A 25,030-nucleotide genomic window follows, 5' to 3' on the forward strand; every position below is an offset into this window, starting at 1 on the left:
TATAGAGTATTAGTTTTGAGGTGTCTGCCAAGATTAAGCTAACACCAGGTGCATTAACACCCCATTAGGTAGTCCAAGCCCAAGCTCCATTAGAAACTTCTAAAGCTGCTACTGAGAACTGCTGCTCAGCCCGTTCACAAGCATCTTGCAATCCACACATTTTGCCACCTTAAAGGTAAAGGGACCCCTGACTCTGGGGTTGCGGCGCTCATCTCGCTTTACTGGCCGAGGGAGCTGGCGTACAGCTTCCGGGTCATGTGGCCAGCATGACTAAGCCGCTTCTGGCGAACCAGAACAGCGCACGGAAATGCTGTTTACCTTCCCGTCGGAGCGGTACCTATTTATCTACTTGTACTGCGTGCTTTCAAACTGCTAGGTTGGCAGGAGCTGGGACCGAAAAACAGAAGCTCACCCCGTCGCGGGGATTCGAACCGCCCTACGCTCTCTGGTTTAATCCACAGCGCCACCTTACATGACAGGAATTCCTGTGACACATTAACTCACTCAACTTCCAATACATTACAGTGGTACCTCGGGTTACAGACGCTTCAGGTTGCAGACTCTGCTAACCCAGAAATAATACCTCGGGTTAAGAACTTTGCTTCAGGATGATAACAGAAAACCCACGACGGCAGCAGGAGGCCCCATTAGCTAAAGTACCTCAGGTTAAGAACAGTTTCAGGTTAAGAACAAATTAAGTTCTTAACCTGAGGTACCACTCTACTCATATGCCAAGTTTCCAATACTGTGCAAGTTGAGGGAGAGCCAAAAGGGCAAACCTTGCAACTAGATTCATTTTATTTAAGCAAGTTTTCCTTACAATGCAGCAGCTTGTGAGACTCTCCAAACCCTTTCAAAAACTGAAAGTTGGCCCCAAATGAAATACTAAACAGGGTGGGAAATCTTACAAACCTTTACTATTTACCAAGCTGCAGGTTTCTCATTTTCTAGTTTCTTTCGGAATTCCCAATTAAGCTGCTGAAATTAGTAGGTTTAAGCAGCTGACAGCTGAAATAAGCCAGCTGTGCAGTAAAGCCAGGACAAGTTCACTCATCCATTGTTGAGGAATTATGAGCAAAGCTGCTACAGCCAGACAGAACCTGAAGTTCAGTTCGCGAATCTGATTTAGATTACACATTAAAAGCCAAATTAAAGATGGAAACAGTAGCATAACTAGCAACTGATACAAAGAAGCAAAGTCCACTCACTTCCAACATCCTTTTACACAGCGAGACAAACAGCTCATAGAATTGACTTTATTTACAGACCGTTTGGGGGAAATTGTCACTTAAAAAAAAAAAAAGTTATGAAACAATCTTACAGGGAAGAGTCTATGACCACAAAGTATACTTAAACTAGTTCACTTTTTACAGAAATATTCAAGTGTTCAGTTATTGATGGCCCATATGGATTCCAGATGCCTGGAGCATGTGACAGGTCATTTCTGAAGCCTATTCTGGGCCATCAATACTAGCCACAGCATTGCTTTCAGAGTGCAAGAGCTGGCTTTGTTTTGGACTGTATCAGGTTATCATTTCACTTTCAAGAGTGGGGAGGAAAGAACAGGCAACTACAGCTACACTTGTGATGGAAGAGTCGCTGGTGATGGTGGGCCACTGAGAGAAGCTGCTTTTGACCTTAGCTAGTGGAAGGCAATTTTAAAAGACACACCACACAGCAGCAAGGACAACAATCGGGTGGAATTACTGTTGTACTGATAATTATCTAAGGTCAGTTACGAAGGTCCGTATACAGCAGCCCACTTGCCGTGTCTTCAGTGCGCTGAAGAAGGCTGACACTTCCAATGAAGTGGTTGCCCGTTGGAAGTTTTTCTTGGACAGGAGTAGTTCAGGATGCACAGTGGCTGCTCTTCCCCCACTTTAGCTACCGCCACGTTACGGATGACAAAAAGGATACCGTGGAGAAAGACTTGAGACTGCAACAGGCAAAGCGACTTCACCCTGTTCACTCACACTTGACAGATGCAGCACCTTTAATCTTAAACAAGTCCCACATGTACAGTGAAAAGATCCCAAATCATAGGCACACAAACTAAAGCGTAACTTTTTACTAGCTACTCTTATGTACAGCTGTATAAGGTTTCAAAAAAAGCTATCTGGTGGAGATATATATATATACAAAAAGATGTTTATACATTGGTCTGTACACAAGGGTCTATACATTTAATTTCCTGTGAGGAACCCCTTAAGCTGCTACCTCTATCCTCAAGAGGATTCCCAGCACTTCATTCACATATCTTACAAAGAAAGCCAAACGCAAAAAAGGGAAGATGCTTTCAGAATTGGAACTGGTCCTGTCTTGCATCAAAGTTCCTTCAGGGTTCACTGTTCAAGTCCAGGAGATTCTTTTAATCTCAATGTAGACATGGGAGCTCGGACAGGTGCCATGTGCTTTCAGTCACTCAAAAAAAGAAGAAGAATGAAGAAAACAAGAAAAAGAAGGGGGGGGGGAGAAAAGAAAACCTTGCACAAAGTGCTAAAATCAAAGCGCCCAAAAGGAAATGCCAGTGAAGCACCTAGTTCCGTGTCTAAGGAGGCAGCAGCAGGAAGACTAAGTACCTGCTCTTCAACACAGCTGCTTACTGCCGGTACTCCAGTTCGTCTACACTGATTACTTTGGATGGCATGGAAGGGAGAGGTTGCTGTAAGACGTCCGAACCAAACCATTTTGCAAGACCAACAGGGGAGCTACTTCGCTGGTTCGCACGGTGGTCAAGCTGTGAGTGCACATGAGGCAGTCCAGTCCGAGATGGCACATTCAGAGGGGGAGTTTGTACACCAACAGCAGATCCTTGTGCACTTGAGCCTGGGGAAGGGGGAGCAGGGGGAGGAGATAGAGAGAGAGAGAGAAAGGAAAAATGAAATATATGCCTTGAGCAAACATGAGGCTGCTTTGAAAGTGTGATGGGAAGCTTCAGTCCTGGTGGTGAATGGACTGTATGTTTGGCTCTGGGTCAGAAGCTCTTCTTCAGCTTTTCTAAGAGAACAGATAGAACTCCTGAAGTGAGTGGCAAAATAAAAGCTTTCTTCATCCCTGAACTCTATAACCATTCAGAGTACAGCTCGACCATGCTACAGGGTAGATGCAAGCAGTTCAGTTGCTAGTTCTGTTTGTTGCAGCAGTATTCAGGGGCCAGCAGCATTTCCAAAAGCTCTGCTTGCCAGCCTCCTGAACTCAAGCATCAAGAAGGCCTGGCCTCTTCACGAGACTAGGTGGCTTCCGCTCTCCAAGGTGAAGAGAAGCACTTGAGCTCTCCTCCAAAATACCACTTGTGACATGAGCCACCATCAGAGCCGTCTTTCCCACTGGGCTTATTGGTGCATTGTGCCAGGGTGCAGGCCTATCAGGGGTGCCCCAGCGAGTCCCACCAGTTGGGCCCCGCCAACTATATGGCTGGTGGCAGTGGCAGAGGAAGGGGGGAGCGGCAAAGCATCTGAAAGCGCCGTCCCCCCCCCCATGGGCGGATGGATGGATGGATCACGCGGCCGCACCAATCAGCACCCCCAACGGGTGGGAGGATGGCACAGCTGCGGCAATCGGTAGCCCTGGTAGGGCTCCTTCCCTCCCAGTAAAGTGGCTCCCCTGTCCCCCTACCTCCCTGACTGACTCTCTGGCAAGCCAGCGGCTCGTGAGCAACAGCACTGGCAAAGCTGCTCCTCTCCCTCCCTCCCTCCCTCCCTCCCTCCCTCCCTCCCTCCCTCCCTCCCTCCCTCCCCCAGCTCACTGTCAAACCGCAAAGCGGCTCCCCCTTCTCCCACCACTGGGGCAGGCACCTCCTTGTTTTCCTTTTCAAAAGGGAAAATAACTCATCAGTTGGTTTCCCCTATTGTCTCTCTTTCTTTGGTGTTGTGTGTGTGTCTGTTTCCCTTTCCTCTGCTAGCTGCAGTAAGCCACCAAGAGGCAGCAAACTTGTACGCTTCTGCCTCCCAGTCCCTCAGCAAGCTCGGCTAAAAGAAGAGGAAGAAGCTTCAGCCGCCAACCAAAATCACAAGCGGATCTGTGTTGGGAGGCACACTTTGCCTCCCTCCTCCAGGTCATTTTCACCCAACGCATTGTCAAATTCATCTCTGCAAAAGAGCAGTCTTCTGCTTTAAATGTCCTGTTCAAACCTTAGTTTGCAGAAATGAACTTAGTGATCGCCTCCCTCTTCTTCTTTCTCTCCTCCTAGATGTCTCCACTAGCTAGCATTTATATGGAGATCAGTCGTCGTCGTCCCCCGCCCCCGCCGGTGTCAGCTCCCTAAAAAAAGGTCAACAACTCTGGGGAATCTTCCCTAAAAAAAGTCAACAACTTTGGGGTTCCTCCCCTTAAAAAGGTTGACAACTCTGGGAGGGGGGGGGCACCGGAGGCATCTTTGCACCACGGTGCTGGATATGCTTAAGACAGCCCTGGCCACCATCTGGTATCTTCTAGTGCAGAAATAGGTCTTGCTGAGCGATTTCCTGTGGGCTACCAAAGTGTTTTGAAACTTTAAAAAACAAAGCAAGAACATAAAGGATTTATTAACACAGACTAGCTGCAGCATAGCTGTTAAAGATCTAGAATGTGAAGGTCTACTTAAGACAAGCAGTGCCTTAGCTCATCATTCTCTGCAAAATCTTATCAACAGGCCAAGGTGGTCCACTGAAGGATGGCAGCCCACCATCTGCTTAACTCTGCTCTAGCAGCAAGGAGAAGTACTGTAAGCTGCTTGTTTCTAAGTGAGAGTTTTGCTATTCATGCTGGAAAGGAACCATTTAGAACACTGGCAGCCCCTGATTACCTGGGGAGGGAAAACATTACCTGATCTCTGTAGCTGCTGCTGCATCATTGCCAGCTGCAGAGGTGTCCCAGAGCGAGGATTCAAGAGAGGATGGCCAGCTGTTGGAAGTGGGTAACAAGGCTGACCAAGGATGGGAGCAGACACTCCCTGGAAGTGAGTCAGGTCTACCCCAGGGGGAATCATACCTGGTAGGAAGAAAAAAATCCCCCATAAGCAAATGATCTCTCCTCAGTTTTGGAGATTTATCTGCATTTCTAGCCCAACCATTCCCAAGAATTCAAGGCAAGTTAATAGCCGTTTTGACTCAAAACCACAAGCCATTGTTTAAATGGATTTGATCATTTGCTTGGCCCTGGTCATCTTCACACACTGCCTGTTTCAGGTTCTTAAGGAGATCCCAAAGAAATTATGCCCAAATCATAGAACTGAAAAGTTAGAATGGAAACAAGAGGATCTTTTAGTCCAACTCCCTGCAATACAGGAATCTTTTACTGAAGGTGGGGCTCGAACCCATGACCGCAAGATTAAGGGTCTCATGCTCTACCCACTGAGCTATCCCAGCAGTCCGATCACTCATTTAAGTTCCACCTACAAGGTAACAGAATTCATAAAGGTTGCTGTGCTTAAGTATTCTTTCTAACCTTGCAGTTAATAAGATGGCCCGACAGTTTGTTCCTGTGTTAGGGAGGAAGAAAGATTACCTGCTTGCAGCAGAGGTGGAAGATGCTGAGGATGAATGCCTTGCTGCAGCATCCTCTGGACTAATCCTGGGGGCAGTTGATGAGTAGGCCGTACCATTGGTACATGAGGAACCAGGGGGACCTGGTGGGCGGGACGGAGGAAAGTAGACCCCGGGACAGGGGAAGCCATGGTAGGGGTCTTTCTCCCAGTGGACTTCGGCCTGTAGTCTTGTTCTTTGGTGCAACGATTGGTCTGAGAAAGTGGCGTTGAACAGGCAGAGCGCTGTAGTGATGCTAGCTTGGTACCTATGGAAGGTGAATTCTCTTGATCAACGTGTTCTATGGACCTAGATGGCAGCAAGCCCTCTGTGGAGAGACAAGAGCAAATCACTTAAGTTTACTATAATTTGGGGTGGGGTTTGGAAAGAGAGCACACTCGCTGACAAGAAGCCACCGCAGCCAAATTGCCTGTTGGATCGAGCGGCTTATCCCACATTCCCACAACAACCCTGTGCTTGGGGTTGGCTAGGCTTAGCCTTTACAACCCCCCCCCCCCAATTTAACTTAAGAACCGCCTGCTGGATCAGGCCAATGCCTCAGGTACTCTAGCATCCTATTCTCACAGTTGTCACCCAGGTGCCAATGGAAAACCCGCAAGCAGGACCAGAGGACAAACGCTCTCTCCTCTCCTGTGGCTTCCAGCAACAGGTGTTTAGAAGCATTGCTGCCTCTGGCCATGGAGACAGAGCGTAGCCATCATGGTTAGTAGCAATAAATAACTCTCTCCTCCATTAATTTGTCTAATTCTCCCTTAAAGCTATTTAGGTTGGTGACTATCACCGCCTCCAGTGGGAGTGAGTTCCATAGTTTAACTATACACTGCTTTTCCACAAAACTGTTTCCCCAGAGACCAGGCTAGAGAAGATTTTATAGCCCAGGCGTCCCCAAACTCGGCCCTCCAGATGTTTTGGGGACTACAACTCCCATCATCCCTAGCTAACAGGACCAGTGGTCAGGGATGATGGAAATTGTAGTCCCCAAAACACCTGGAGGGCCGAGTTTGGGGATGCCTGGTATAGCCCATGATCACATGAAACTTCATGCCTGAAGCAAGGATTTGTGGCCAGGCCTCTCTGGTCCAAATTGGAACCCCTCCACTACCACCACACTGCATAGCTGTGGCCCAGGCACAGCAGAGCTGGCATGAGCCACTTAACCCTCACAGGAGATGTTCCATGCCCTGCTCCTTCACAGTGCTAGCTTCCAAAGGTTTGTTTCTTCTCTACTCACCATTACTGCCTCCCTGTGCTTCATTTTCTACTCTATGGATGCAGAGGAAGCTACACCATGTACATTTGCCAGGCCTGCCTAATTTTGATTTGTCAATCACATTTAGATGAGAAGATTTAATGAATTTTGGCAGAGAATACCAAGTAGCTTGCCTGTCTTGTCTCTCTGCACAACCCATGAACCACAGAACACTCTCCTGCCTATTCGCCAGCCTCTTCAGAAGAGACCCCTCCCTTTTGGCTTTACAGAGATTTTCTGGACAGAATTTATGGCACATGGTGGCATGGACTTATTTAGACCTCCGTTTCGCCTTTCACAACACAGATGGCCGCCACTCCATTCCGTACCTTCACTGTTCCTCAGACCGTCATCTCTCTCACTGCATTTCAGCTTTGCAGGATTTGGTTCATCTTTACTTTTGTCTTTGCTTTCATACATCTTGCGTATCACTGAGGTAGGAGTAAAGGAAGGAGACAGCTAGAAAGAAAACAAAAAGATCACCAGAAATTAGTAGCCCATTGTGTGGGATAGTTTTTGTGCATCGGGCAGCTCATCTAGCTAGAAAAGTTCCAGAGCCCTAGATACACCAGGCAGTGCCTGGGACCCCAGGGAGATGCTATAGAAATGTACAACTAAAGAAGAGTTTGAAGGAGAAGTGCCACCACAACAATAATAAAGTCAAGTTCATCTGGTATTACAACACTTGAATTAGCTGGAAATTGAAAGAGGGTTTCTACTACACTAAATCTGATCCATTTGTTCTTTGTTTTTTGTACAAAATCGGGTCTTTCAATAGCACTAACCATGCTAGTAATGGAAGCAGCAGGGGCTGGAGGAGAAGAGGCATTCCCTCTGTGGCCCATGGGAGCAGGAGATTTCGACAGACGCTGCTGCTGCTGCCTAAGAAAGAGAAAACACACATTAACTGTTGCCCCATCCTCTTTCTGCCTGGGGAACAAGAAAGCTCCTTGGCTAAACTGTCCTGGGAGTCTGGCCTGCTCTGGTCTACTGATACAAATCAGTTTGGAGGCAGGATAAAAATGGGCTAGTTTTTAAGAGAGGAAATGGAAGGTACTGCTTAGCACAACACTAAGATTGGTCTTTGAACCTGGTTCGTTGTGTATTTGAAAGAGAGCAGGACAGACTACCTTTCATCACTAGGTCAGAACTCTGGTAAAGAAGCCACAGTCCTTTCTCTGCAGGAAAGCAGGCTGGGAGAGTTCCAGCCAGACCTGGGGCTGGCCAGGCAGAGCAACGTGGAGGGGAAAGCAGGTCACTTGCCTTGTGCCAAGTGTTTTCTAGGTGAAAGCAATTTCACCCTAAGTACTACAGACCAATCCCTGCAGTTCAGATTCAGTGGTCCCCACAGCTTTTCATGCATCAATATCCAACAATCATTGTGCAAAATATATGCAATATATGCTATTACAAATATTTAATTTTTACAGGCACTGCTTGGGTTCATGAAGTTACAGTCCAAGCCCTATGTCAGCAAAACTATTTATTCCTAGCAAACTTGAGACCCACATTTCAAACTATCTTCGCCAGAGCTCTGGGATGAGCCTATTTTGAAAAATAAGGTAGGACAAATAGACACAGGAAGGGAGCATTGAAATTGCTTTCCCAGCTACCAAACTGCTGTTTATGCTCACCTGTTCCTGAAGCCATCTCGGTTTTTGTCCATTTGTAGTTTGCCAAAACCCGGCTGGTAGAAGTTCGACACCTGCATGGTTAAGTCATGTGGAAGCGAGAGGCCTTCTAATGCTGCTTGCTGCAGCTCAAGCGGACTCATCTGAAATAAAGATTTCAGCAGGGTTGTAAGTCTAAAGCCAAGACTTTTAAACTGTTAGATTATTATTACAAATTAGCTGCAGATGCCAACACTAAAAGGTTTCTTTAGTGTTAACAAGTCTGTACCAAAAGGCAACATTCCCCTCTTAAATAGGAGGGGTCACCACCTCATGCTTGCACTATTTAACCCAGATGTTAGGAGTAAGATGCTGAATTACAGCACAGTTGCAAGGAAAGCACTTCAACACTTCTGCTTCAGATTATCCTCCAACTCTATTCCGAGATAGCTTATCTGGTAACCCTCATTTTAAAGTATATCTCCAAAGACATTTGCCTATTGTAAAGGTAGAATCCAAATGTACCTATGATCTAAGCGAGAAGTCATTTCTCAAAACTGTCTGAACAGGACAGTAACAAGGCTCTAACTAGGTCAGTAGAGGTCACAGGTATTTTAGATTTTCTCACTGGAATGCCCTTGCATGCTGGGCAGAGAGAAGGAATGTTAACTGGAAAACAGGTTATTACCCCACCCTCCAGTTTCTTACACCTAACCACACATCTCCCAAATCCTTTTGAGCTTCTGGCATGTTGTAGGAGATACCTCTCCTACATTCCCTGTACACCCCATCACTGACCAATATGTTTGCCTTATAATAGGCCACTCTCACCGTAGAAGTCCCAACTTTTCAACACAGCATGCAATTCTGCAAGGAGCCTAACATAAGTGTGACTGAATAAAATACAATTCCTTCATTCGGCTAGATAGAATCGTTGCCGTTTCTAGCAGTGAGCCAGCTAGGCTAGGCTACATTCCACACCCATCATGATTCCAACTTAAACACCAAGGGTAGGAAAAGCATTCCTCCCCCCTCACCTGTGCAGCAGCTGGGCTCATTGACTTCCGGATCCCCTGAAATGGATCACCAAGCAGTTGTTGAGAACCTGATCCGAAGCCTGCAATGAGATAAGCGAGCAGCTTCAACATTAAGTGAACCAGTGGCCTAGTGGTCCTAAAAATCCTATAGAAACAGATGGTTTTCTCTTAAGACATTTTGTTCTAGGAAAGCTACAAGCTCTTTTGAACACATAAGAAAGAGCTACTGACTTTAGAGAAGTCATCTGGACTTGTTAGTTTGCAATTCAAATTAATTCTGATCCAAGGTTATTATTCAGAGCCTGAGTCCAACTTGTTTTGCTTAGAAACTCTGAGTCGATTGTAGGAGTGTGAAACAATGAACTTCCCAGGAGTACCAGTAGGCAGGCAATGGATGTATCCAAAGGAAGTTGATGGGGACATTCCAGCTCTTACCAATTGGTGAGGAGATCTGATGCCTTAGATAGTCGGCAGAAGCAGCTCGAGTCGGAAACATCTGAGAAATCGGAGGCTGCGGTGGAGAGGGGGCTCTTTGGCCAAGCAGAGATGAGACAGGTTCCAAGCCACTCATCAAGTTGTTGAGGACATTAGATGAAGCAGGTCTGCCACTGGATGGCCCGAGGATCTCCTTTGGAAATAACACAGGAATTTCAGATCCTCCAACTATGACGACTACTTAAAGTCACTTCCCAGCAGCACATAACAGAAAGAGATGCTCCATAAAAACAAGTCTGCAAAGACATTCCAAACTGCCTGCGGCAGAAAGAATTGCCTCCAGGCAAGCAGAATGGGAACTTCATCTACTTGTTTTCTTTTAGGTGGTTGTCAAATGGAGCACAGATTCTCGTTAAAACAGACATGGAAGGGCAGGCAAGCAGGCTGCAACTTTCTGTAAATCTGCAGGGCTGGATTACAAAACTTCTGCAGCCATACTAGCTGAGCCAGTCAACAAGAGCAACACTCTTGCTTTTTTTATTTATTTATACAAATATTTTTAAGTCATTGTAGCAGCTGCATGCAGCTTCTTGTGGTAAGCTCACTGCCACTGAGTGCTGCAAACATCCATTTGCATGCATGGAGTATGACAGTTGGATGCTTCAGCTAGTGCAAAATGGGGATAGGCTACAACCAGCATTTAATTCCAGTGCTCAAAAGGTTTGCACTGGAGGCTCATACATTATTGAGCCAGGTTCAAGGTTTGTGTATTATCTTACAAGGCCCTTAGTAACTTGGGTCCAGGTTACATTAAGAACCACCTTATCCCTATTATTATTATTATTATTATTATTATTATTATTATTATTATTAGTTTTACTCTACCTGCAAGATATTCTTTGTGGCCGATTGGCCTTGCATCTCAGGAGGCGTTATCAAGTGGCTTTCAAGGGTTTGCTGAAAATAAGGTGACATGCAGTTTTTGTATCACTTTGTAAGCATTCATCGCCTGCCCCATCCTCCCCCTGCAGCCCACCAGCACATGCAAGAATCAAGACAAATATACCAGTGTAACGAGGCGTCAATTTTATAAGCAGTTTGATAAGCAGGCTATAAGGATGCCAAGGTCAGCTCACCCACTTTAAAGACAGAGGTGGAGGAGCTAGTCTTCCACACATCAAACCTTACTACTGTCACTAACTAACTGGTACTGGCTGAACCGAAGGTGGCCTGCTCAGTGGTAGTTCCCCATTTATAGAATGCCCCCTACCCTTATATATTGATATTTAAGTTTTGGATGGTTGGTGAACAGCTTTTGCCCATGCTTTCCTGTTCAATAGGAAATAAATGACATCTAATAAAAAGTAATGAAAGTTCATACCATTTCTAAAGTTTAGATTTCCACTCTTTGTGCATTAAGAACTCTTACAAGAAATAATTTCCCCGTGTCATGGGATGCATCCACTAAGATGCCCTCTCATATAGTTTTAAACTATTGATCCGAAGTATGTCTGCTATACGATTGGGACGTGGCGCTATGGGTAAAACCTCAGCACCTAGGACTTGCCAATCGCATGGTCGGCGGTTCGAATCCCTGCGGCGGGGTGCGCTCCCGCCATTCGGTCCCAGCGCCTGCCAACCTAGCAGTTCGAAAGCACCTCTGGGTGCAAGTAGATAAATAGGGACCGCTTACCAGTGGGAAGGTAAACGGTGTTCCGTGTGCTGCGCTGGCTCACCAGATGCCGCTTGTCACGCTGGCCACGTGACCCGGAAGTGTCTGCGGACAGCGCTGGCTCCCGGCCTATAGAGTGAGATGAGCGCACAACCCTAGAGTCTAGCAAGACTGGCCTGTACGGGCAGGGGTACCTTTTCCTTTTACCTATGTCTGCTATACAGTCATACAAGCAGTACGTGTTTGTATATAGAAGTGGTTTCAGTTTGTGCCCCAAGACTAGGTGTGGTTGAATTTCTATCATTTACGCACTCCTTCTCTACTTACATTGACTTTTGGTTGGGAGGGCAGAGTCCCACTTGCCTTCATAGTACTGACTAGTTTGTTGAAGGCAGACATATCGCCATCCTTAAGGTGCCGGGATTCTCTCATGTTTAGTGACTCTTCCATCTGCTCGGCCGTTAAGGGGGCGGCAGGTTTCCTCTCCTGGTCCACTTTCAGGGTTTTCAGCCCAGCTTCTACTTCTTCCACTGAAAGGACAACTCCTGAATGTGCTGAAAGGGTTGGGGTGAGGGGGAAGAGAGAGATAATCAAGAACTAGATGTTCCATTGATGGGGCAGATTCAGGGATGACAGAGATTGCCAGAAAGGAAGACCACAAGGATACGGCACTAGCTCCATTTTTGTTCCAGGTCACTGCTTTAAAGCGTCAGTCATTCCAAGGCCATGCAAGGACTTAATGCACATCCAACACCGAAGCTGTAGCTAAATCAAAAATTAAGATTCCAGATCTTCCAAACAGCAAATAAGAATCAAACAAAGAGGTGACACAGACATCTTATGAGACTCTCAATAAGGTATGAGTCAGAGATAACTCTGAGCCCTGTGAGTAACTTAGAAGCCAGCCCAACAGCTTAGCAGAATTTAGATTACATACAAGGGGTTGAAGCATATAAACAGCCACGCATATTTGTACAGTACAAGAGCTATTAGGACAATGGGTACACTCCAGCACTAAGTGCCCCTATAAAGCAAGAGAGTTGGGACAATAGCACTTTCCAGTGGACGACACCCCAAGGCACATGCACAAATGATCTGCAACCTGAGCAAGCTTTCTTTGAGCCACTAAGGATATGGACAATTTCTTCCAAGAATTTTTCAATGAAAAAAACTATTTTTCAAATAGTGGTTTGCCTAAAACAGAATAAAAGATCTCTTGGGCTTCTTAACTATGGGTCTCTCTCACGGTTCTAAGTTTTTACTTGCAATACCAGGGCGCTCTTGGAATGCATGCCTTCACTTCTATGCAGAAGCTGACATCTGAAAGCATATATTCTGCTTACAAGAAGCTGCACTGTCATGTTTGATCCTTATGTCGTGTCAGTCAATGCTGAACCACTGGTGTTTGAAGTCAGACTAAAATAGAGGCGGATTTTCTATTCACAAGATCATATGTATGCCTTCTATTACTGCACCTCAGCAAGATAAGAAACCACAACATGGTCAATTTAGACCCATCTGAGCAGAAGCTACTTGCCATTTCACAAAAGCAGTTAACCCAAGCAAGTTCAAGGCTGTTGTATAAAATTGTGACGCTCCGGTCTTGTGTTTTCCAGGAGCTCCAAGGAGCAGAAGTCGCTTACATCTACTATGGAGACTGAAGAGTAGTCAATAGAAACACCAAGTGCATTGTTTGTTGCACTAGAATGGCTTGTCGAGTCTTTAGTCACAGATCGTGCAAAGCCACAAAATATGCATCACAAAGAAAACAGTGCTCTGAAGCAACAGCTAGCCATTTAGGCAAGATGCTTCCAGTTAGCGAACAGATATTGGAACACAGAGGCACCATGAGGTAATAGGCAGTCTTAGGTCTCGTTTAAGAGTTATTGGCCTAAGAAATGTAAATGAATGTATTTCCATAGCAGGAATTGCCTTTTTATTTATTACAGAACAAAATTAGCACCCAATACTGAAATTCAGATGCCCTGTCAGTCGTGCAGATGCAGGAAAGGACCCTAATCACTTAACGTTCAAGCACATTCAGCAAACTGTAGCAAGAAGATGGAGACTGACATCTGAGCACAGGGCTCGGCATTAGTTTGGGTGGAAACTTTTACAGCAGGGATTTCCCAGTTTCCCACTGTGCATATTCACTGGATGAAAATTCCAACTCCTGCTCCTGACTGTCATCAGGATGCACCAAATCAAAGACACGTATTTATAAATTCCTCAGCATTTTTGCATGCCAGTATCTGCTGCTCAGACCTGCCAGCTGAGATTCTGAACTGAAACCAGATTATTATGCAGCATATGCAGCACATACAGGGGAGCTTCTGAACATGCACAAGCAACATGCAGATCAGCCATGCAAGCCTTTTTGCAGTACATGCAATTTAAAAAGGTGGGCCTCAGTAACCAAGACGTACGACATGCCAAGATTTCGGCAGGAGAATTTATGGCTCAAGAATTCCTTTCCCACCTTCAGCCCTCACCCCCACATCCACTGCAAAGCTGCCATCTCAGGTACTGGCCAAATATATTTCTCTTTAATATATCCAGGTTTATACGGCATCCAGAGAAGCCGCAGACTCCCTAGCTGAGAGATTAGTTGCAGAAAACTTTGCTTACGTTATTGAGGCAAGAGATGCTGTGGTGCAAGCTTGGGTGAAGAGCAAGAGCGGCTCAAGTGGCAAGCTTTGCAGTGCTCGAGGCTTTTGCCACCAGCTTTCAATTTGGAAATTGATTCAGATGCCAGGAAGGGTTGATACCAGGAGCTTCGTTTACACCAGGAGTTAATCCTGCTGTTATAGCCTATGGATAAGGATCAGGCAATAGCAAGGCAATGCAGATATCCATAGGGATCCCTGAAGTCAATCTTAGCACTTCCTGGCCGAGAACCAAAGCTTGGCACTTGAACATGTTTTTGCCGGAGGCACCCAGAGGCATCACAACAGCAGAAGGGGGAAGACTTACTGCTCTCTCTAAGCTTCTCCTTGTTGGCTGAGAGACTTGAGAGGAGGGGTTTTAAGTCCACTTTGGCTTTCTGCAGCATCTCTAAGATGTCCACTTTGTTTTCAGAATGGTCTTCCAAAGGAATGGGAGCAAAGTAGTTTCCAGAGTTCTGACCAGGGGACAGAATGCCTTGCTCTAGACCTGAAACAGTAAAAACCAGGACGACTGCCTTGTAAGTCTTTTCTGCTAAACTGCTCTCAGGAGAACAGAGCAAAGAGGTTTATACTCTTGAGAGGAGACAGCATTCCACAAACAGACACACTCCTACCCAAGGAGTTTAGGGTTCTGCTCCAGAAGCTGAAGAATCAGAATGAAGGAAATGCCACGGGCAACGGGTTAGAGTTCATGGTCCTGCCACTTTCTAGAAGAAATACAAATGGCCATAGAAAGGACAAGACAGTATTACCTGCCAGTCTCTCCAACTCTTCATGGGGTGTAGATCGAAGGCTGCTCGAACGGCTTCCGGAACGGCTGGGATTGGAAAACCAGCGGCTGAACCTGCTGGCCGACACAGCACCTTCCCCCAGCACATCTTCTATCATCTATATAATAAAGAGAAAAGGGGTAGATATTGCAGGCAATCATAACCAAGAACAGATGTCTGATCCCTGCATAATCCCTTTGACTGTAGCAGGCCTGCTGTTTCCAGAATTCTTCCAGAACCAACCACACAAAGCCAGTTCTCTGAAGGTTAGTCCCCAAACCACTTCTGTTGGCAGTTGGCACTTTGCCCTGATGGCAGAAGTGTGTCCTGGAGTCCATTAAGGGGCCTCAATTTACTAATCCTAAAGGTTTAGATCAATGGTGAGGGCCCTTTAGCCCTCCAGATGTTGTTGAACTACAATTCCCATCAGTCCCAGCAAGCACAGCCAGTTGTCAGGGATGATGATGATGATGATGGAAGTTATAGTTCAGCAACATCTGGAGGGCCAAAGGTTCTAGAACCTTAGGATAGTCAACTATACTTCATGCTGTTCAGCCTCCACCAGTGGTAATCTTACTTGTTTTCTCGGAACCAAGATCCTATTGTGTCCAAGGGGACTTAGGATTCCAACCCAGGAGGTGCTACTTGTATTGCAAAAGGCAGCTTCCAAAAAGAGGCACTTTTGCCTCCAAAGACCAAGACTCTGTTGCAAATGTACCATGTCATTCTTGCATATGCAAAACATTACATAAAAAGGGCTCCATTACTATATAGTCGTACCTTGGATCCCAAACGCCTTGTGAGTGGAACGTTTTGGCTTCTGAACACCGCAAACCTGGAAGTGAGTATTCCAGTTTGCAAACATTCTTTGGAACCTGAACGTCCGACGCACCTTCCGATTGGCTGCAGGAGCTTCCTGCAGCCAATCGGAAGCCACACCTTAGTTTCCAAATGTTTTGGAAGTCAAATGGAATTTCGGAACGGATTCTGTTCAACTTCCAAGGTACCACTGTATTTGTACTTTTATTTAGTTGATAAAACTTATACGCTACTTGTTTACAAAAACCCAACATTATTGATTAAACATTCAATAAATTAAAATCAGCAACAAACTAAAAACACATCAGCATTTTATATATCTGCATAGGCTTTTCTAAACAAAAATGTTTTCAGTAGGTGCTGAAAACAAAGTGAAGGCACATGCCTGATTTCAATAGGCAAGGCGTTCCAAAGTGTATATGCTGCTACACACAAAAATTGAGTTCTTACAAATGTGGACCAGGTATTATGTGGGACCTGAAGAAGTGCCAGTTGCTAACCTATATTTTAGTAGAGTATCAAATGCTATTTTGACTGTGGACAAAATGGGACCTGCTATGATGACCTCTTATTGGCTTTACTGAAGGAAGAGTGGAACAGGAGTAGCACAGAGTTCAGGATGAATTCCTCCCGCCTGCCCTGTGGAACTTGGAAGCTTGCTAGGTATCCACAGTTAAGTATTAACTAAATCATTTTTTATGCTATGTCAAGTTAACACCGTCACCCAACTTCAGACCTGACAACTCAAGGGTCTTTCTGCTCCTCACCGCACAGTACCACTATCAACCAGCACCACTGCTTCTGATTGGCAAACACATCCTAGGTTGAGCTTTGATAAGCTACTTTTGAAGGTGTTTCCTCTTTACTCTTATGAGGGGCAGGGGTAAGTCACTAGCCTATTTAATTTTTTTGCAGGCCATTCTTGAGAGGGATTACCTACATGCACAGAAGTGAAGCCTGCGTTCTGCAAGCCTAGGCATGATCCTGGCTGCTGCTGCAGTGCTCCCACCCTTAAATCCAAGGCAATCAATTCCTTCATCCACCCAATGTTCCCTATGAAGCCCGAGTTCCTCTTGCAAAATAACGCCTTTGTTGTGAGGCAAGTCAAAGCCTGAGAGATTGCATTTGGGTGTCAGGTATTCTATTTTGAAGGTTAACTAGTCTTATTAGTTTATATTAAGGATTTTATGTATATGAAACTATTCAGCTTTGAGTAGTCCAGATATACCTAACCCATTTTGGGGGATAAGGAGTCATGGATTCAAACTAATAATCTGGAGCAGGCATAGGTAAACTCCAGCCCTCCAAATGTTTTGGAACTACAATTCCCATCACCCCTAGCTAACAGGACCAGTGGTCAGGGATGATTGGAATTGTAGTCTCAAAACATCTGGAGGGCCGGAGTTTGCCTGTGCCTGATCTGGAGTATCCAAATACATAAAATTTTAGGCCTTGTTTTTGGGAAGGGCCCTCAATATTTTGATTAAAATTGAATTCAAGAAAGTTCGAGCATCATACCTACAAAAAAATATATATGGGTAGCCTCAAAATCTTTCCTTGGATAGTTTTCTCCTGAGGCAACTGTGTATGGACACATCCAGCAGATTTCAACCCCAACATACCTACCTTGGAATAAGACAATTTAAATAAAGCTTCCTGTTTTTAAAACTAAAAATATCCGATGAACAAACAGGCATATTCACTTGCTGGTTTGGAAGAAAGTCTCACCCACTCAGTCAAGTCAGAAGTTCTTGTAGTTGTGCAAACCTCAAAGTTGTCCCCAGTACTTCCTGTTTAAACTAGAAGCCTCATGGCTCCCACCACCCAAGTTCCCCATCTAAAATTATACCGGAGTTTTCCATAATGCAGCTCATAACCCATACCACTACTAAGCATATTCAAACACTGTTGCTTACAGTAGCCAGAGGAATTTTAGAAGACATAACTAAGTTCGGAAGGTCATTGACCTCATTTCTTTGACTTGTTTCTTTATCTTTTTCTCAGTTCCTATCACAAGGAGTAGTATTTAAAATATTTTATACCCCACCTTTCCATAAAAAGCCTATACAGTGGCACCTTGGTTTAAGAACAGCTTAGTTGGATTAAGAACGCTGCAAACCCGAAAGCAGGTGTTTTGGTTTGTGAACTTTGCCGTGGAAGCAGATCATGTTTCACTTCCTGTTGAATGTGTTCCATTTGTAAATTGAGTTACCCGCTGCTATGGGAAAGCACGCCTTGGTTTAAGAACGGACTTCTGGAACGGATTAAGTTCGTAAACCAAGGTACCACTGTATTCCAGATGATCTAACTCAGCATAGCTCACTGTCTGCAAATTTTCACAGAAGGGTGAAGTACAAGAAATGAAGCCATATCATCACTACTTCCAAACATGCAAGTAAACCCACCCATGGCAGAGGGCTGCCTTGAAATATTCAAGTATTTCCACTTCACTTGACAAAGTTTTTCAAAGCCTTCTACAGAGCAACAAGACATGGGAAAAGCCACCACCAGAAACAGGGTGCATTAGTTCAAGATGGTAACCATCATGGCAGAGTTGGGTGTTTTTTTAAAAAAATACTTACCGAAGCCAAGCCAGGAACACTCTTATCTAGGTTGAAGAACTCATTGAAATCGAACTCTCCTGGAGCTGGTTCCGGCAGGACTATTTCCCTTGGGACTTCTTGATCAGCTACTGTCTCCTGGCCAAGAACAGACTGCACTTCTACCTCTTCTGCTAACCCGCCATTGCATTCTATTCCTTGGGAGGGATAAAGCCAAAATCAGCGCACACAAAATAATTTTGAGAGGCAACAGGAGCCACTCTTTGACACCCAGGGACACAGCTGCCTGTTTCAATTGTTATACAGGTCTACAAGTTCATAGAATGCTTCCCTAAGTTACATTTAAATATGCATTACTCTCAAGTTTCATCAGAGTTGCTCCAGAGAACGTTCAAAACAGATACCAGAAAGGTGCCAATTGTATCCACTGTTAAGTTTTCAGGTGGCTAAAGAACTATTTCAGTGCTGCTAAAATGACCTTTTTACAGTCTGCAAAAATGCATGAAGCCTTAAGGCCTACCAACACCCAGTTCCATTAGAATGCAGCCAGGCAAGAGGCAGATGGGGCCAATTTAGCTATCTGTTCCCAAAATCTCCCAAGCAAAATTTTGCTATTTACCTAGAATGCGTTAACACTACAGCTGCAATATTAACTATGCTAAGTATGTCCCACTGAATTCAATGGAGCTCACTCCCAGCAAAGTAGTTAGGATTGCATTCCAACATCTTATCCTGATTCCAAATTAAGAGTGCATGAGATACTGTCCTTCAGGAAGGCTGCAAAAGGACCTCAGATTAAGGCAATCAATCCCCAGTATGACAGCTACGTACCACATGCATCACCTGCTAGGACCACACTAGTTACCTTGCTCACTATCACCCAGCCTTGCTTAACTAATTTTTTTCCTCCCACATCTTGGTCTAGACAGGCACCTGAGGTTTACACTCATTTAAGCAAATAATATTCTAAAATGAAAACCTCTTATGGCTAGCTTTACAGCACAGCAGAGACACAGAAATGCCCTCTATACCAAGTCATACACACCTAGGCCCTATAACCCCACTCTAAAGAGCTCAAGTAAAGATGCATCTCATACCTGCATCTACAAGCCAGAAGACTGATCACGAAGCAGAGAAAGTTCAGTTAACGGCCAATGACAGAAATGGATAGAAGCAGACACTTCAATGCACAAAATGCCCCCCCCCCTTTTCTGGGCCATAGTTTTTCTCCAGTTATGCAATACACAAAGTTTCTGTGTTAATACCTTCCTTCAGAGAAGTTGGGCGCCGTCTTGTTCGCTTCCGCCCTTTATGTTCTTCCTCTAGTATTTTATCATCAAAGCCAGTAAGTTCGATGGTTTCCGACTGACTCGTGGGGCCAGCAGAGAACCATTCCGGCTCCTCCTCAGTATAGGAGTCATTCCTTCGGCGTTCTCCAAATACACGCTTGCTGTCCCCATATTCTCTCTAAAGTTTACGGGGAGAGAGGTGGAAAACATTCAATATGTGGTCTCTAGCCAATCATAATAATCATCCCTTTAGTGGGATCCAGCTTTTAATTTTTTTGTGTTGAATCCAACCAAGTCCTACTCAGCACCAACCTACTGAAATTAATGGGTCTAACTTTGCCATGTCTGTTAATTTCAAAGTTTACCACCCAATGGGCCCAAGAAGAACCAATACCAGATACAGCCCTCTGCTTCTAAAGCAACATTCCTCTCCATCCCTCTTTGCTGCCAAATAGCCTTCCAATTCAACACAATCCACAGGTTACAGGTGTTTCTGCCATTATCAGACCTACAGCAAAGGCATTTATGCTTTACTGTATAACAGGAAAGTGCTGTGTTGTTTTCTGAACTTGCTCTGGGATGCCCTGGTGCGGCTTATACAAGTGGTCAAGAAAGTCTATCAAATACATGAAGCAGGCACAGGTACACCTTCCTGTGTGGTTTTAAGGACTTACCCTGAAACGCTTGTCTTTGTACTCCCTGTCGCGGTCTCTGTCCCTTGCGTCTCTTGAGTCCCGTGAGTCCTTTTCACCACCTCGGTGGTCTTTATCAAAGTTTCGGGCAGAGATTATTCTCCCACTGCCAATCCTACGGCCACCAATGACACGGACACAGTCATTTTCTTTCTCCAGTGGGCTTCCTGCTCTTCGTGAGCCTACAGCTGCAGTCACGTGGCAGCCCCCTCCAAAGCTTCGCCGCTGTGGACTCAGCACCACATCCAAGTCATCTTCTTTTACCCGTTCTCTGGGATCTACAGGTTGAAGAGATTTTAGTTACATGTCAGGAATGTGTTTATGTGTTAAAGAAAGTAGGTGCTACAAGCTGTATTCACAAGCATGGCAAAATCATTTTACATATTTGCTGTGATTGCAAGGAGTTGAACTAGAGGACCCAGCCCTATAATTCTATGTTATATGCAGTTTAATTCATTACTCAAATCTGTCCTAAAACAGTCCTCACTACAATTTTAAGTAACTCTATTGCATGCTCCTTCCTTATTTTACCCTGCTTTCTAAAGCACATACTGAGCTCCATGAAATAGTCAAAGCCACACAGGAATCTCTATATTTCAGTTTTGTGATTTATGTGCTTTTGTGAAGTGCTCACCCACTATCCTTCTCATGAGTGAACTCCGATCTGAATCCGAGTCCTTCTTAAGTCCTTCCACTGGTGAAGTCCTTCCAGAATTTGGATATAGTGACGCATGCCATTTTTCAGGATCCCAAACTCCATCACTGTAACGTTGCAAAAGATGCACATCACTCATGTTTGACCCCCTATATATTTAACATTTCTGCAACCAATGAAAGTCATAAGTTGACTAATGATTAATAGAAATACCTGTCATATTTTTCTGAAAGACATGATGGCCTCCGTTTAGAATGGGGACGCTCTTTAATGTCCAAGAGCTCTTCCTGGAGAAAGAGGAGGGAAAAAAAGATGGTATTCTCAAATTTCCACATGACAATTTATTGTACACCAGATTTCATGCAACATAGCAAGAAGGCTTGTCTGGTATCTGTTTTGACTCAAAAGGAGTATTTAGAAAACAGCTGAAGGAGTGTCTGTTTGGCACAGGAGTCAGCAAACTTTTTCAGCAGGGGGCTGGTCCACTGTCCCTCAGACCTTGTGAGGGGCTGGACTGTAATATGAAATTCCCATGCCCCACAAATAACCCAGAGATGCATTTTAAATAAAAGCACACATTCTACTCATGTAAAAGCACCAGGCAGGCCCCACAAATAACCCAGAGATGCATTTTAAATAAAAGGGCACATTCTACTCATGTAAAAACTGTCCGCGGGCTTGAATGAGAAGGCAATTGGGCCGCATCCAGCCCCTGGGCCTTAGTCTGCCTACCCATGGTTTGGGAGGATTATACCTTCTGCTGGAGTTTAAAGGATTTAGAAGCTGAAAGAATGTAAGATTCCCCATAAATAAGAATCTCAAATGCTTTCTGAAAGAAGTCCTTGTACATGGGAGATTGTTCCATGCAAGAGACATCAGTAATGTGCTGTCTGGTGGCAGTTACTGCAAACTGACAACTGTCCTGCTGAGATTACTTTCAGGAAATCACACAATGGTCCATTTACTATATGTAGCAGCTATACATCTTTGAAGTACATTTCTACTGAAGGCTTTCAATGTTATTTTATACTGTTCGTTTTTATAATGTGGTCCTGCCTAGAAGCACAGGCCTTCTCCTGGAATACTTGGCATAGCAAAAGTGCAAAGCTAAATAGAATTTACATACATATCCTGCTTTTCACTATGTAGGTGAATGCAGGCATCTCTCCACTGACATGCATGCCAAAAGGAGGTGGGGCAGAATAAGGAATTCCCCATTTGCATGTGTTCCAGTGATGAACGCAGCGGACCGGACTGGAACCCTCACATAAGTGGTGAATCCCCTATATATGAATTTTAAAACTAAACCTCCAACATTTAAAACCTCAAGAATCTCAAAAGAAACTAAAACATCTGAGAAATATTCAGGGGTCAAAGGCCTCCAGCAATAAGCATTTTGACCAGGTGACTTGAAATTAAATTAGATATTAAACTCTAATTACATCTACAACCTATGTTCTGAAACAAAATAGAATTTCAGATTAATATTGTTGATTTGGTAAAATAAATTTGCTATCAGTCACTTCAGTGGCAAAAATTAGAAGGGTGGTGTTGCAAATCTTTATGTTTAGGTAAACTAGTTTAATATAAAATTATTGTATCATACACCAGCTTGTTTAGTGTCTAGAAGGCTAGTAAGTACACCTATCCCTTAAATGAGTTCCTGTTAGCTTTCCTACAAAAAGAAAGGTTTAGGAATTAAATCCAAAGAAGAAAAATCTCACTGACAGTTCTATATTTGTATGCTCATTTACAGGAAAATTACAAGTTTTTGCAGACTGATGGCAACTATTAACAGCTTGATTCTACTACCATTTCAGAAGCAATTTGATACTTATACAAGAAGCATAAAAGCTTACTTTTGTGTAGCGATGAGGGAATTTCATTGCACCAATCAATGTATCGCCGTTCACAACTTCTGTCATTCCCCCCCTTTTATCCATAGTTGCTTGGAGGCCTTCAACATGCGCCTGTTGAACACACACAAAAAATGGAATGTACAAAACCATGCAACGTAGTTTCACTTCAAGCATTCCATATGCACTTATGACAACTTTTGCCATTCTGAGCACATTACATGCACCTAGACATTTGATGGTAGCCTGTAGTATGGATTTTTCAAAACTGTTTGCTGCCTTTACTCCTTCAAAGCAAAAGTCTCCAGGTCAAGAGTTATTCCTTTAAATAGTCTTTTTACATACATATTGTTGGCCAACAACTTATAATAATAGGGCTTCTTTCAACAACCTATGAGTCTGAAGAAGATAAAACATTGGCTGCCTCACTTTTCTGCTTTAGGAGAGTCAAGGACCAGAGTATTGGCATTCCAGGATACCATGATGCCTCCTTGAGAAAGTTTCCCTATCAAGACCGCTGCAGTTAATCATAGCTATGTTTATAAGAGAGACCCTATGTTCAAGGAGACAGGCATCCTTATCACAGGTCAGAAGCACATGGGGAATGCCACATCAGTACTTCCAGATAGCTAGGGGTGGAGACAGACCATATTCGGCAAGAAGTCCTTCAAAGGGGGCACAACAAGCTCTTGTGGGAGGGGCCGTAGCTCCCATGTGCTGCATGCAGAAGGTCCCAGGTTCAATGCTCAACATCTCCAGTTCAAGAAGAAAAAAAGGACTACAGGCATAGCAAGTAATGGACCCTCCTGCAGCCTGAGACCTTGGAGAGTTCTACTATTGACTAGTAATGCCTTCCCCAGCATGGTGGCCTCCAGGTGCTAAATAGGATGCTGTCAAGCCTTAAACCTGGGAACTTCAGCATCTAAGCCATGGCCTTTCCCCTGAACATAAAGATTCTAGTCCTCAAAGTTCTGAATAAAGGAATGTCTTAAATAGGAAGCTGGCTTATACCAAGTCGGACTACTGGTTCAATATTACCTACAGTGACCAGTAACAATGGCTCTCTAGATTATAGGTAAGGGGCATTCCAGCCCAATCAATCAATCAATCAATCAATCAATCAATTACCCTCCACCCTAAGGCCTTCCTACTGGGAGGACTGAACTTGCATGGAACCTTCTGCATGGAAGAAAAGTCCTCCTCCACTTCCCTCCATACTGTTGGACTCCAACTCTCATCAACCCCCAAGCCAGCGGGGCCAACGGCCAGGGATGCCAGGAGTTGTGGTCCAACAGGCTGGTTGGAAGAGGCAGTACAAGGAGCAATACAAGCCATTCTGACCAAACTGCAATGAAGGTTGCCAAGGTGCTCAACAGGTAGGAATGTTTGGCAGGAGATGACGAATATGGATATTGAACACACGCGCATATACACACGCACACTTAACCCGCCTCCAATCCTAACTCAGAACGTGGGAAGCCACAATCCTAGGCGGGGGTACCACCGCCTCGCCTCTCCTCACGCGGCGACCCCTTCCTTCCTTCCTTCCTTCCTTCCTTCCTTCCATGCCTCCCTTGGGGGCAGTATCACTTCCGACACCACTCTGTCCCCCCCGCCCCCTCCCCACTTTCGTCCCTTGGATAACCCATGGCTGGCCGAGACAAGAAGCTGCAAGCCGTGGAAGTGGGGTGGTGGAGCAGAAGCGGGAAGCCCTCCGCTTCTCCTCTGCTCTCAGCCCCGGTCTCCCTCGCTGACTGCCCAAGAGAAGGGGCGGGGGGCGGGTAGCAGCAGCAGCGGCGGCGGCCTACCTGGCAGGGCTGTTGTTGAGGCCGGCCTGCACGCGTCGCAGGCGCAGTAGTAGTACGGAGACGCCCCGCCCAGGCAAAGGGGGGACGGTTTTCCGGGGAGGCCGCACACAGAGCCGGCGGAAGCGGGAAGGGAGAATGTGGCTCCTCGGCCCCCGCCGCCCCGAGGAGACGCGCCCCCTGCCCCACGCCCAGCAGGTGACTCAGCGGAACCCCCACCGGGGGCCCAGGCCGCGGGCGGCTTCTCACCTCCCTCGCTGGCGCTCCCTCGCTGGGTGTCTGGCCTTCCCGCCCCCTCTCAGTCCGGCCAGGGACGAGGACGACGACGACGGGGGCGGCCGCCGCCGCCGCTCCCTCAGACCCCGCCGCCGCTTCTCCCGTCCTTCCTCCTC

The 25,030-nt window shown here is 45.4% G+C and overlaps 2 protein-coding genes across 5 annotated transcripts in view; one reads left to right on the plus strand and one right to left on the minus strand.

Annotated features, from left to right (window-relative positions):
• Positions 1-1,242: 1,242 nt before the first annotated feature.
• On the minus strand, positions 1,243-25,019 carry EIF4ENIF1 (eukaryotic translation initiation factor 4E nuclear import factor 1). 3 transcript variants are annotated; one of them, XM_079956533.1, is made up of 19 exons: positions 24,888-25,018; positions 22,837-22,947; positions 21,191-21,264; positions 20,957-21,084; positions 20,305-20,600; positions 19,607-19,808; positions 18,363-18,538; positions 14,944-15,079; positions 14,499-14,678; positions 11,853-12,079; positions 10,739-10,810; positions 9,854-10,046; positions 9,419-9,498; positions 8,406-8,545; positions 7,557-7,653; positions 7,101-7,230; positions 5,485-5,829; positions 4,804-4,968; positions 1,243-2,826 (listed from the first exon to the last, which is right to left on the minus strand). In XM_079956533.1, the coding sequence occupies exons 2-19, from the start codon at positions 22,918-22,920 to the stop codon at positions 2,600-2,602; spliced, it is 2,952 nt and encodes a 983-aa protein (XP_079812659.1). In that variant the 5' UTR covers positions 22,921-22,947; positions 24,888-25,018; the 3' UTR covers positions 1,243-2,599. The 3 variants fall into 3 exon arrangements, with proteins under 3 accessions (XP_079812659.1, XP_079812660.1, XP_079812661.1); XM_079956534.1 differs by lacking the exon at positions 24,888-25,018 and adding an exon at positions 24,642-24,709; XM_079956535.1 differs by lacking the exon at positions 14,499-14,678 and having other exon boundaries at positions 24,888-25,019.
• SFI1 (SFI1 centrin binding protein) overlaps positions 24,169-25,030 on the plus strand; it is a 34,881-nt gene continuing 34,019 nt past the window's right edge. The window contains exon 1 of one of the 2 annotated variants that reach the window (XM_079956407.1): positions 24,169-24,209. In XM_079956407.1, the coding sequence (XP_079812533.1) occupies positions 24,184-24,209 (26 nt within the window). In that variant the 5' untranslated portion in view covers positions 24,169-24,183. Of the gene's footprint in view, positions 24,210-24,734; positions 24,837-25,030 lie in introns of those variants that run through there. The other variant, XM_079956412.1, reaches the window with a different exon arrangement.

This window comes from Podarcis cretensis (assembly GCF_951804945.1).
Source record: "Podarcis cretensis genome assembly, chromosome: 16".
Lineage (NCBI taxonomy): Eukaryota > Metazoa > Chordata > Lepidosauria > Squamata > Lacertidae > Podarcis > Podarcis cretensis.